Source organism: Salvelinus fontinalis, chromosome 6 (genome assembly GCF_029448725.1).
Source record: "Salvelinus fontinalis isolate EN_2023a chromosome 6, ASM2944872v1, whole genome shotgun sequence".
NCBI classification, from domain to species: Eukaryota; Metazoa; Chordata; class Actinopteri; order Salmoniformes; family Salmonidae; genus Salvelinus; species Salvelinus fontinalis.
In genome coordinates this window covers 23972675-23987347 of record NC_074670.1, presented here as the reverse complement: position 1 = coordinate 23987347, position 14673 = coordinate 23972675, and the positions used below count along the sequence as shown (strand labels likewise).

The window sequence follows — 14673 nt, the reverse complement described above, 5'->3', positions numbered from 1 at the left end:
AATTCGAGTTGGTCTAGGGTTTCTGGGCTAATGGTGTTGATGTGAGCCATTACCAGCCTTTCAAAGCCCTTAATGGCTACGGACGTGAGTGCTACGGGTCTGTAGTCATTTAGGAATGTTGCCTTAGTGTTCTTGGGCACAGGGACTATGGTGGTTTGCTTGAAACATGTTGGTATTACAGACTCAATCAGGGACATGTTGAAAATGTCAGTGAAGACACCTGCCAGTTGGTCAGCACATGCCCGGAGCACACGTCCTGGTAATCCATCTGGCCTCGCGGCCTTGTGAATGTTGACCTGTTTAAAGGTCTTACTCACGTCGGCTACGGAGAGTGAACCAAACAGAATGGGTGGCATGTTGGTGACTGATGGTGATCCATTAGGACCTAGAGACTAGAAAGGAGCTGGGGTTTGATTAGGGATTCAGATAACGAAAGGGAAAGGGAAAAGGGACAAGCGCAGATGTATTGACATCTGCAAAGGTCCTCATACCAATTTAGAAATGCTATGAGGTGTATGGAAGTGGATACTTTGCGCACAGCCATAAACAACGACTGGTTTTACAGTAGCCCATGGTGTGTGGGTGTTCTGCTAACTCTGAGATGTATTCTGGGTAATGGACCATGGTGTATGTGAGTGGACGGTGAGTCATCAGATGACTTCAGTTTGGTTGGAGTTTTTTGGCTTCGAGGTGATGAGCGAAACACACCATACATCGGTAGTCTGAGGATCCACCTGTGCATGGATAAAGAGATGGGTTTGGGATAAAGTTCCTCAAAGATGTGTTGATCTGTTAGTCATTATCGTCCAGGGACACACCAGCTGTTCGAGAGATGATACCAACACAAAAATGGGCTTGTATATCAATATACTCTTCATATAACATATTTGAGGCGACAATGTGCTTTTCTCAAGGCTATTACAGTACATTGTCCTAGTGGGGATTTCTAACCCCAACCCAGGACTCCAATGCTCTTTAATTGTCTCACTGTCTCTTCAGTCTACAAATCGTTAGTCACGTTCGTCATGGGGTGACTGTATATCTTACTGAATAAAGCCTAGTAGAGAGAAACAGAGATGCCCTAATGTCTAGGGTCACAGACCCCCAGCAGGCTAAGGTGACCCACCACAGACCACCAAGGACAACCATCAGTCACCAACATGCCACCCATTCTGTTTGGTTCACTTTCCTCTGTAAGCTTTTTTTTGTCCTGTCTTGATAAAGAATCCAAACACAAGAAGCCTATTATCTATATACACTGAGCGTACAAAACATTAGGAAGACTGTCCTAATATTGAGTCCCCCCCTTTTGCCCTCAGAATAGCATCAATTCGTCGAGGCATGGACTCTACAAGGTCAGTTGTGTCAAGTTGGCTGGATGTCCTTTGGTTGGTGGGCCATTCTTGATACACACAGGAAACTGTTGAGCATGAAAAACCCAGCAGCGCTGTGTAACAATGACGCTGGGAGTCAGGAAGCAGGTGCAGTTGGTGAGTTTAATAATAAAGAACATGGAGCGACACAAATCAAGAGAAGCTTCTGGACATGAACACAGAATCAATACTGCCTGAAGAGTAGTGCTAGGGAGTGCTAGATAAAGGGGGAGTAATCAGGGTAGTGATGAAGTCCAAGTGTGCCTAATGATGGGGCGCAGGTGTGCGTAATGATGGGTTGCCAGGACTAGGGTTGCCAGGACCCCCTCCGACGCGCAGCTCCAGCTGCAGGACGACGCCGGCCAGGGGGACGGCCCAGAGGGTGAGGAGCGGGCCGGTCCAGACGGCGAAGGTGGAAATCTCGGATGATGTTGGGATCTAGAATGTCGTCCACCAGGTAATGAAGCCGACCCCCATGACTTCGGGAGTGCAGGAGGGATCTGACAGCATAGGCGGGGCTTCCCTCGAGGGGAGACGGAGGGGTGTGATGTGGGATGGCTTCAGCCAGGGGACCAGGAATCACCGGCCTGAGGAAGGAAACATGAAAAGAGGGTAATATCTGGTAGTTAGTGTGGAGCTGTAATCTATATGTCACCTCGTTGACCCTCCTGAGGACCTTGAACGGCACCACAAGCCCGGGGGCTCAGCTTCTTACATGGCAGGCGAAGTGGGAGGTTCCTGGTGGAGAGCCAGACGCGATCACCAGGATGGAACAAGGGAGCCTTACTGCAGTGGCGAATCCGCCTGCTCCTTCAGGTGGCAGTTGGTGCGCTGGAGCCTCACGTGGGCATTGTTCCAAACTTCTTCTGCTCGCCTGAACCACTCGTACACTGCAGGAGCTTTGGTCTGGTTCGGGGTCCACGGAGCCAGGGCTGGCTGAACCAAGAACACACTGGAAGGGAGTCAGCCCAGTGGAGGAGTGACGCAATGAATTCTAGGCATACTCCGCCCAGTGAAGGAATCGGGCCCACTCCCCCTGCCGTTCTTGGCAGTGACTCCTCAGAAACCTCAGCACAGCTCCTGGTTCATGATAAGCTGTAGACCACACTACCTACCGAGAGAGTTCATCTGTATTCTTCGTAGCTGTTTACTGTCGTGGAAAATTGTAAGATTATGTTATAATGTTTGTATTACATTATAATAGTTGTTACATTCAACAGAATAGAGTATTGTGTGTGTGTTCCACTGAGGGTGGGCCTCTATGAGATAGCACTGACAGAGGAGATTTACGATGTCTTTGGGTAATAAAGCCTAAAGAGCATTCCAGATAACATGAGCAAATGGTTCTGTTCTATGCCGTATCAGTGAGAGACGGCCCCCTCACTCCCTTTTGGAGTGAGGGGGCCAGAACTGTTGACACAGCAGTAACTGTCTGCTATGTTTTATAGATATCTTTCATACAAAACTTAACCTTTGTGAACTGTTCCTAAGATCTGTGATTTGTCATGTAAGTTGAGAGGGGTGTATCTTGGCTATAAAAGATCTTTGTACTTTTCTGTTGGTACTTTTCAATGGTTCATTAGAGATAGCGCATCATTGAAAGTCAAAAAAAGTGAATGCAAAGCTCTTATTATTATTATTAGAGATGTAATTTAAGTATAAATCTGACTGGTGTGTAGTTTGTAACTCTCCTCATTTGGTAAAGCAGAAAAATGCCACCACATTACATACCACCTCAGTCAGAGGTTGGCACTAAGACAGCATTGAATGAGCTGTATTCCACCATAAGCAAACAAGTAAATGCTCACCTAGAGGCGGCACTCCTAGTAGCTGGGGACTTTAATGCTGGGAAACTTAAATCATTTTTACCAAATTTCTATCAGCATGTTAAATGTGCGACATTGGTCAGATGAAGCAGATGCTAAGCTACAGGACTGTTTTGCTAGCACAGACTGAAATATGTTCCGGGATTACTCCAATGGCATTGAGGAGTACACCACATCTGTCATTGGTTTCATCAATAAGTGCTTCGATGACGTCGTCCCCACAGTGACCATACGTACATACCCCAACCAGAAGCCATGGATTACAGGCAGCATTCGCACTGAGCTAAAGGGTAGAGCTGTAGTCACCTGGAATTCATTTAAATTAACAGGTGTGCCTTGTTAAAAGTTCATTTGTGGAATTTCTTTCCTTCTTAATGGGTTTGAGCCAATCAGTTGTGTTGTGACAAGGTAGGGGTGGTATACAGAAGATAGCCCTATTTGGTAAAAGACCAAGTCCATATTATGGCAAGAACAGCTCAATATGTGTGGTTCCCACCGTGAAGCATGGAGGAAGAGGTGTGACGGCGTGGGGATGCTTTGCTTATGACACTGTCAGTGATTAATTTAGAATTCAAGGCACACTTAACCAGCATGGCTACCACATCATTCTGCAGCGATACACCATCCCATCTGGTTTGTGCTTAGTGGGATTACCATTTGTTTTTCAACAGGACAATGATCCAAAACACACCTCCAGGCTGTGTAAGGGCTATTTGACCAAGAAGGAGAGTGATGGAGTGCTGCATCAGATTACCTGGCCTCCATAATCACTCAACCTCAATCCAGTTGAGATGGTTTGGGATGAGTTGGATCACAGAGTGAAGGAAAAGCAGCCAACAAATGCTCAGCATATGTTGGAACTCCTTCAAGACTGTTGGAAAAGCATTCCAGGTGAAGCTGGTGAGAGAATGCCAAGAGTGTGCAAAGCTGTCATCAAGGCAAAGGGTGGCTACTTTGAAGAATCTAAAATCTAAAATATATTTTGATTTGTTACTACATGATTCCATATGTGTTATTTCATAGTTTTGATGTCTGTACTATTATTATACAATGTAGACAATAGCAAAATAAAGAAAAATACCTTGAATGAGTAGGTGTGTCCAAATGTACTTTTATTTAATTAGACAAGTCAGTTAAGAACAAATTCTTATTTACAATGACGGTTAACAATGGGTTAACTGCCTTGTTCAGGCAGTAGTTTATGTGTCGGGGTCTGTTATATCTGGAGTATTTCTCCTGTCTTATCCGGTATCCTCTGTGAATTTAAGTATGCTCTCTTTAATTCTCTCTTTCATTCTTTCTCTCTCTCGGAGGACCTGAGCCCTAGGACCATGCCTCAGGATTACCTGGCATGATGACTCCTTGTTGTCCACCTGGCCGTGCTGCTGCTCCTGTTTTAACTGTTCTGCCTGTGGCTATGGAACCCTGACCTGTTCACTGTGATTACTATTATTTGACCATGTTTGTCATTAATGAACATTTGAACATCTTGGCCATGTTCTATTATAATCTCCACCCGGCACAGCCAGAAGAGGACTGGCCACCCCTCATAGCCTGGTTCCTCTCTAGGTTTCTTCCTAGGTTCTGGCCTTTCTAGGGAGTTTTTCCTAGCCACCGTGCTTCTACACCTGCATTGCTTGCTGTTTGGGGTTTTATGCTGGGTTTCTGTACAGCACGTTGATATATCAGCTGATGTAAGAAGGGCTTTATAAATACATTTGATTTGATTCAGGGGCAGAACGACAGATTTTTACCTCGTCAGCTCGGGGATTCGATCCAGCAACCTTTCGGTTACTGGCCCAACGCTCTAACCACTAGGCAACCTGCCGCCCCTTATGACTGGTACTGTATATACATACACACATTGTATATCGTTCCAAAATGCCATCCTGGGCCAATCAAAAGACTGATTTTCATGACTGAATTGTTCATTTTCATTTCAAGTAAAACAATCTAAGAACAACTAATGTTTACATCACAAAGCCCTATGGATCTATGTTAAAGGTGGCTCTGCTTGCCATGATGAGAGCAAAGGGCAGAGGCTTTCTCCCTCTCTGTGATTACATTGAACACATCCACATCCACACTGCGACATGTGTGTGTCTGGAGGAAGACGAGGTAGGAAGGAAGCTCTGGGATGTGTGTGTGTGAATGGAACTCTGTGTTCTGTACATTTTGTTCTACATTTAGGGTAGCGCTTCATGCCCAGAGCTAAGAGGAGTAACATGGCTCCCTGTCGCCAGCTGGTGGTTGGATGTGGAAATGCATCTGCCCTGAGCCCTCGAGGTTAAAATGTACTGTACATACTGAACATACACACATATGTACACATACGTACACAAAAAGGCAGGCAGGCACACACGTGCACACACACATGCAGTATGTTATACATTTACTGATGTTCCTAGTCCCAGGAATTAGATGACCTATTACGATTACTGCTATGTGGTTGGACTTTACTTGTCTACATATGGAGAGGCAGGCATTGTTCCATAATCATTGATTTGTGAACATTTACTCACAAAGCTTGATATCATACTCTCCATACTAATAATGTCACCCCAACACCTTTCCTTCAATTACTTTAGACTTTTCCTTAAAGAGGCAATCAGCATTTGCTACATGTTTGGGCTTATAAATTAATGATATGTACCTATTGAAGAATGTCACTTATGAATGCCTCATGAGCTTATTAGTTCAACTGTCAAAATATAAGCTTTGTTTGTAAACAAAGTAAACGTGAACAAATACTATATGGCCGCAAAACATGGTTAAAACTAGCTCTGTCTATGCATTTGAGAGTGGTTACATTTCTCCAGCCCCACCCCACAGCTTTTTACTGAAACAGGGGCAGGGGAAATGCTTTGTTATTGTTTCAACTGCTGATTGCCACTTTAAACTGACATGTACCAGAAAGTAAGCGACTGTCAAGGTGTAACACACTTCATCGATGCAGGATCCTTTTTAACTTCTTTTAGCCGACATACACATGCAACATCCCCTTAAACAATCATCAAAAATAGTATTTGGTGTTTCTTCTCCTCAAAATTCCTAGCCCACCACAATTTATTTTTGTTTGGTAGCCTCATACAGATACACCGGTTTCAACTGGTTTCATGCCCCATATGTAATAACATCAAGGGTAAAGCATCCTGAGTCAAGGAGCAGAGGTAAAACAGGATAAAGTAAATCAATACATTCTTATCCATAAAGTCAAACAAAACAACAAGTGTGAAATAGAAAAGTTTAGACTTCCTGAGTCATCTAGTGGCCATGAAAGGCAATGCCCAAAAGATGTACCACACATGTAAGATCGTTCGTTGTTATCACAGATCTAAATTGGTTGGATTGGTCAAAGTAATATGGTGGTAACCTTGCTTACACCAATCCAATCACTTAAAGATCACAATTACTTCAAGGAAGGGAAGAAGGAATGATGCATTGTAAATCTAATGGAATAGGGCCCATGTGAGATTGAGTGCAAGGTAAAGGGATGTATAGTGTGTATAGTGCACTGCTCTATAACGCACCTTTGGATTGAATCCCAGCCTAAGTCCATAATAACTGCAAGAGTTGATGTGCTGTGCCAGTAGTCTTCCTGTTGAATAATGCAGATGGAACTTTAATGTAGAAGGACACAACCATTCAGCAGACAGAGGCATGACGATCAGGAGCAGCAAACACTAACAACACACTGTGAGTGAAGGGGATCAGTGAGTTTTAGGCCTGTACAACATGCACAGGTTAGCAGTGAAAAACCTTGTGCCCTAATCAATACGACCCAGATAATATTTCAGCAGGAAATCCAATCCCGGGCAGCCATGAACAGGGGCTGCTGTTCAAACAGGAAACATCCATCAGCAGTCAAGCCTATTGTGTGTGTGTGTGTGTGTGTGTGTGTGTGTGTGTGTGTGTGTGTGTGTGTGTGTGTGTGTGTGTGTGTGTGTGTGTGTGTGTGTGTGTGTGTGTGTGTGTGTGTGTGTGTGTGTGTGTGTGTGTGTGTGTGTGTGTGTGTGTGTGTGTGTGTGTGTGTGTGTGTGTGTGTGTGTGTGTGTGTGTGTGTGTGCGCGTGCGTGTGCGCGCGTGCGTGCGCGTAGATGCTTCTCACATACAAGCCCATACATTATTGAAGTTTATCTTATAAGTATGCAATCCCCTCATTAAAGCGGAACTCTATATGGTAATCAAAACTGGCAACATGAGAACTACAGATATGCTAAGGTTACACCCCTGTGTAGTATAATCAAGATTATCGTAAAGACTGCCAATATAACATTGGTAAAACAACACCATTGCATTTCAAATCAAATCAAATTTTATTGGTCACATACACATGGTTAGCAGATGTTATTGCAAGTGTAGCGAAATGTCTGATTTCAAGTCTGTATGTAGGCAGCAGCCTCCCTGTGTTAGTGATGGCTCTTTAACAGTCTGATGGCATTGAGATAGAAGCTATTTTTCAGTCTCTCTGTCCCAGCTTTGATACACCTGTACTGACCTCGCCTTCTGGGTGGTAGCGGGGTGAACAGGCAGCGGCTCGGGTGGTTGTTGTCCTTGATGATCTTTTTGACCTTCCTGTGACATCAGGTGCTGTAGGTGTCCTGGAGGGCAGGTAGTTTGCCCCTGGTGATGCTTTGTGCAGACTGCACCACCCTCTGGAGAACCCTGTGGTTGTGGGCGGTGCAGTTTCCGTACCAGGCGGTGATACAGCCAGACAGGATGCTCTCAATTGTGCATCTGTAAAAGTTTGTGAGGGTTTTAGGTGACAAGCCAAATTTCTTCAGCCTCCTGAGGTTGAAGAGGCGCTGTTAGGATTGAGGCAATGTTTACTAAGATTATGATTGGTGTATGCAAAACTATACAACACTTTTTTTGTAATAAATTAGAAAGAAAATTCGAAAAACATTTTGTTATATAATAGATCATGAAACTTTGAAAAACTGTTAGAAGAGTTTATTAAAATGTGTCAGAAACATATTTTCTTTAAATATCTGGTTGTATTGTGCTCAGTATTCAATGACACCGTGTAGGTCATCAAAGCTTTATGATATCTGTCTCCATCTACATTACACTGGCAAGCCCTCCTCAGGTTGCCAACAAACCAGCACTTGGAAACCAGCTCTCCAAGGAAGTGAACAGGTAAGGATTGGAGTTTGCAGTTTTTGTACAAATGCACTAAAAGTATATTAGGTAGATGACAAAAAAAGAAATAAGAAAGACATGTAACAGTGTTGTCACTCAACACTTTTCAAATGCATCTGGAGTCCAATAAGTACTCTACTCTTTAGTCACCCCACCCTAAACAAAACTAGAAGTGTATCAACGTTCATGTTGCGACGGTACAACTCAATTTGGTAGCAGTAGTCTGCCCTGAACCTTCTGCCATAACTGTGCCACATTTTATAATGAGCTGATCTTGCTTGCCGTCTACCACATGACAACGTGTGACAGAAATGAACAACAATCAATTAGGAGTAAGATTAAGCACTGTGTACTGATCTACTGAACAGGAGCATCATTGGGCTTTGGGCCTGTCTTCTCATAATGTTGGCCAAATGGGACATACACTCGTATCAGTATCAGAGTGTAACGGGCATCTAAACATGGCACCAGTGTGGAGCCAGCGCCCACTGGGTTAGGGTTACAGTGGCCAGTCTTGCGGTGCCAGCCGACAATGGCCCACTACCTCTGGAAAAGAGCCCTGCTGAAAAATACATGAGGAAACCCACACCTGTTTCCAGGTAACCGATGCAGCCTGAATCCTGAACCGTGACAGTGTGTGTGCGTGTGTGTAGTTGCGTACCTGCATGGGGTTGTGTGTGTGTGTGTGTTCACATTGGCAACTACTTGATTCCTCTAACTGATCAGATGCTTCATAGGGATGTTACCAGCAACCCGTGTTCCTGACAAGAGACATTGACAATCTAATCGGGATACAACATGAAACAGCACAGGCCTACAACACTCTAGAGAGGCCTACAGTGAGTCAGGTCAAAGTTCCGTCAAGGCTGAGTCGTTGTCTAAGCGCTGGAAGTGTACGAATGGGAAAAGGGCATTAGCCAAACTGAGAAGACCTGAAGAGGGGACTTGGTGGAGGGCGGTCTGCCTCAAGAAGCTGTGAGGCCTTACTGAGAGTTGTTTCAACAGTTCTAGAGGTCTTTTAGGGTGAACAAGCATGAATCCCATATGGAAAGTGTACAAGAGCAAAGTGCTGAAGACCCTGAACCCGGACCTAGAGGAGTACACGGAGGAAGAGGTAGAGAATAAAAAGCTTATCTTTCATCTGCAGATTTCCCCTGCAAGATGTCTTGCTCTGTGATCTAAAAGGTACAACTAATTCTAAATCAGCTCTCCTACTCTGAGACGCTTGATACACAACCTCTCATTTAGGATTCCTGTGGGTTCTCACAGCGACAGATCTGTTGGTTTGCTTATTCATTGTTGTTGAAGTTTGATTTATATAATTTTGTTCCGCTCACAAACGCTTATTTCTGCTGAAACTTTGAGGAAACTACAGAGCGGTTCCTCTTGTGCTTTGTTATAGTTTTGGCCAAAACATGCTAATCACTGTAGCATAGGCTTTCAATTACAAATTCGAAACCCAAATCGCTGCTATAGTACTCTGTCTGCAGTAGCTACTGGTTTATTCATGTGAACTTTCACCCCACCCTCATACTGTAACCTATGTTAGCTAATATGATGGACAAGCTATCAGCGCTATCAGACATACTATCAGGTTAAAAAAAATCCAAGGGTCTTTCGATGATTGAGTTCTCAGGATTTTTTCTTGTCTCTCGACACCCCTGATGTGTCCGGGATTGGTACAGTCTGTTGGAACAAGGATGACCCAGTTCTTCGGAACGTCGGGAAACCTGATCCCGAACTGGAGCTGTGTACACGGATTAGATGGCATTCCAGTGACGGGGGATGAGATGGATACAGACAGAAAGCCCCCATATTCAAGCCCCCATATTAATGTCTCGGAGTAGGAGTGCTGATCTAGGATCAGTTTTTCCTATTAGATAATAATGAATAATATTATATTTCATTATTATGTCCATGACATGGTGACAGGGCTTATGTGAAGGATACTGCGTTAGAATGATGTCTGAAAACATAGTTTACTTAGAGTTCTTTGAGTTATGGGGGGACTTAGTGTATGCTGTCATCGTTCTTAGTGTATGTCTGAGAAAAGCAAAGTATATTTACCCTCTTGGAAATTAACTCTGTGGCAGCTTTTTTCTATTCTTAAAGTGGATACAGAAAAAAAGTAGGCTGTACATTCTCTCTCAGTTTATTATCTTTGGCATAATGGATTAAAAGGAATCCACAGGCATAACTCCAATCTGACTTCTTCAATATAATAAATTAGGTTGCTACAAATTAGGAATTTGTGTTACATTTGGGCACTGTCCAGCATTTTCAAAGACAGACCTTTCCTTGACATTTTCAGTGTATTTATTTTTCTGGAACGTGCTTGTAGTGTCTATATTAACCCACTAGAGGGCAACCACTACCAATAAATCGAATGCGCTGAAAAGCAGGGTAGCCGAGTACAGCATGTGTTTTTACTCAGAGCTCAGTACTTCACTACCAACACTGCTATGCTGAGGGTGACAATATAAATGTGTGATGATCATTGCTGGGCTTGTGTTCCCAGGTAAATAATGCAGAGATTGAAATGAGCCCTGTCCAGGAGGATGAGGGGCCCAATGCAGTGTCTCAGCTGGCCAAGAGAGTAAGCACACACACACACACACACACACACACACACACACACACACACACACACACACACACACACACACACACACACACACACACACACACACACACACACACACACACACACACACACACACACACACACACACACACACACACACACACACACACGGCATGGAACTTAATGCAGACGTTACACGTTCATTTTACATTAATCACATTCCGAAGGATTGGCACACACACACACACACATTTTTGACACTGTGTGTGTGTGTGTGTGTGTGTGTGTGTGTGTGTGTGTTCAGATGCAGGGTGCTGGGGCTAAAGGCTGGAACAGGATGTCAACACTCTTCAACAAAGAGGATGAGCACCAGCTATTGGAGGAGACTGAGAGTCCGCCTGTCCCAGACCAGTCAGTGGGACTCTACACAGCTCTCTATTCCCCCCCTCCTCTTCCTCCTCCTCTTCCTGAACATGGGAATATTAGCCATGTCTGATGAACTAATGCTTAATTCAATAAATAAATAAAGTAATTATATTAATTGAGTTAAACATATAATGATACACAAAATGACGGTCCCCCTCCCTCCCTTGTATCCCCAGTCCACTGGCAGTGATGCCTGAGGAGCCGCAGAGACCTGCCAGACCCTCAGGATTCTGGGGTAGCTTCGCCACCAACTGGAAACAAATGGCCGCCTCGAAACAGGCTGAAGCCGCAGCAAACGAGACAGGCACGATGGAGGAGGGTCAGGAGGCGGTAGGCGAGGGAGGTGGTGAGGGAGGTGGTGAGGGAGGGGGGGAGAGTTACCAGGGGGAGAACACGGAGGGAGAGCAGAGTCAAGATGAAGGAGGGAGCAACACCAGCTTCTCCAAATACGCCATGCTGGGAGGAGGGAGCGAGAACACGCCCTTCAAGTGGAACTTTGTCACAGGCAAGCTGGCTGAGTTGAAGACCAAGAGCATGTCTGGCCAGCAAGACTAACAAGCCAGCTGTAAGGGGGTGGGATGGGGTCTGGGGAATGAGAGGGTACATGGGGCCGAATGCCCTCCTACCCTAGCCTGGTCCCAGATCAGTTGATGCTGTCTTGCAAACATTGCATGACAGTGACCATAGGACCATTGGCAAAGCAGTGTGAACAGATCTGGGACCAGGCTACTCCTAACCTGTTATTATCTTCATTCTACTTGCTCAGGTCTAGATTGTACCCACCACACCTACACCAGTAGCAATTGACTTTTCAGATCTAAGGGAATGTATAGGGAATAGGGACTAGGGGTCGATTTGGAATTTAGCACTCACCTCCCTTTCCATACCTTCTCCATAGTGTTTAACTGTACAGCATTTGAACAAGCACTGGTACCCTTACAGTAGATGGCATTTAGTTAATGTCATAGGACTCATACCTGAAAATGACGCCAACAAACAGGCTGGATTAGATCAATTAACCAACAAAACCAGATTAAGAGAATACGGATTACACACAGAGAGGGATAGTGGGATTAGGTGTTGGATTATGGCACCAATTTGGAAAGGGATTTCATAGCTGATACAAATTTGCTTTCACTGCTTTCACTGTTTTCTTGTGAAGTTAATTAAGAATGGGGGAAATAGGATGTGCAACATTTGAATGATTGGGACTACATGGCCTTTCAGGACATAATATTTGTCTAACTGTTATGGCTGACTGGTGCGTGGAGGTCATGGTTTGAGTGTCTTGGGTTTATCGTATTTGGGCATGAGACTGGTAACTTATTCTATTGCCCCTACAAAACACAATTGCAGTGTGACCCTACTGCAGTCCTTTTGTGACACTTGTCTGTAAAACAGTAACATGTCCATATTGTTATTTTCTGCCTGTCTTTTCTGTTTTCAATACGCTTTTCAAAAGTTTTGCTCTGACGTGTTGCTACCTCTTGTGCTCTAATAAACACTGATAATAATTCACCGTAAAGAATGACAGGTCAGTGAGGCAAGCACATGCAAATGAGTAGGTCTGACTTCAACACTGGGGTGGGACATGGGACAATATCGCCTCTTGTTTAATATTGACCCTGTAAGATACACGCTTGCATGTGAGCCCAAACCGCATCATAGCCAATACACACGTGAGAACATGACAGAGGATGTAGACAAATGACAGCCAGTCCTTTCTCCCAGTCGCACCTGCGACAGGAGGAGGGCGTTTGCAGCTGGGAGAGTCATTCACTTACATGTGAACTCTTATACGTGCTAAGACCACATGAGGTCTATGGGACTAGTGTGGGCAGATCTAAGACACACCTTGGGCCTTGTTGTCGTGTGTGCATGTCTGTGTGAGCCTGGTCATGCTGTGCGTCTGTCTGTCTGTGATCATGGCCTGGTTACTATGGCACGGGTCCAACCGTTGTCTCATACCGCTCACCCTCAGGGTCAGTGAAGTCACAACCTTTCTTGTTGTTGGACAGAAGATAAGTGGAGATATGAGAGGAGAGCAGGGGTTCATTTGAAGAGTTTACAAGGTTGCGCTTTAGAGGGAAGTCTTCTGCAGTCAACAGCAGGGGGCGATCTTTGCCAAGTCATGGGTGAACTTCACAGTGAGTAAGGTACTACTGGAAAGTACTCTGGATGGTTCTCACTTGTAGTCATCTGTTATACAACAGTATATCTCTCAATTACTCTTTATTTAACGTCAGATAAGTTCTCTCCCTCTATCACACATATATGCGCACACAGTCTTGTTAAACTAACCTTGTGGGACACAATTCAGTCCCATTCAAAATCCTACTTTCCCTAACCCCTAAACCTAACCTTAACCCTAACCCTAACCTTAACCCGAAAACCTAACCCTAACCCCTAATATTTATAATCTATCTAAAATACATACAGGCCTGCCCATATTTCCTATCGGTGACTTCCTCCCAGATGGACAACTTTATTGTCATTTACAGACAGAGACAGACTACAGTACCTCTCCCTTCCTCTCTCTGTCTTTTCCTTTCCCCTCTTCTATTTCCTCTCTCAGCATTCTGTTTCCTCCATATCCTCTCTGTCTGCTCTCAATCCCATTTCCTGTCTCACCGACCCACTTCCTGTCTCAAAATGTTAGTAAATTATGTTGAAAACATTTCAATCCACTGGCAAAGTAGAACGGTAACTTCCAACTGGTGAATTTATTTTCAACCATCAGTGAGTTGGTTGAGTTGTGTCCCAAATGCTACCCTTTTCCCTATATTGGGCATTCTTTTTGACCCGAGACCTATCCCACTGAGCACACACTGGTTGAACCAACGTGGAATAGTTGTTGAATTGACGTCTGTGCCCAGTGTGATGGGCCCTGGTCAAAAGTAGTACACTATATAGTGACTGCCACATCCTCAATCAACCCCTATTTATTTCCCCTATGGACTTACTCTATTTCTCGACAGTGAAAAGAGAATCCATTTATATTGATCACCTTCCGTCACTGGGCTATACGACAATCCCTCTGTAGCGTGCGGCAGTGTGACAGCTGACAGAGAAAGGGTGATGCCACAGCTGTCAGTCTATGTTAAAATCACAACAAGGCATGTCCCCTTCCCACCCCTCATGCCCCCTTCCCACCCCTCATGTCCCCTTCCCACCCCTCATGTCCCCTTCCCACCCTCATGCCCCCTTCCCACCCCCCATGCCCCCTTCCCACCCCCCATGTCCCCTTCCCACCCCTGATGCCCCCTTCCCACCCCTCATGTCCCCTTCCCACCCCTCATGCCCCCTTCCCACCCCTCATGCC

The 14673-nt window shown here is 44.8% G+C and overlaps 1 protein-coding gene across 1 annotated transcript; it reads left to right on the top strand.

Annotated features, from left to right (window-relative positions):
* Positions 1-9018: 9018 nt before the first annotated feature.
* On the top strand, positions 9019-12864 carry LOC129856684 (uncharacterized protein C1orf232-like). The gene is made up of 4 exons (XM_055924420.1): positions 9019-9455; positions 10860-10937; positions 11230-11336; positions 11528-12864. Exons 1-4 carry the CDS (start codon positions 9375-9377, stop codon positions 11904-11906), a joined length of 645 nt encoding a protein of 214 aa, XP_055780395.1. The 5' UTR covers positions 9019-9374; the 3' UTR covers positions 11907-12864.
* The last annotated feature ends 1809 nt before the right edge of the window (positions 12865-14673 follow it).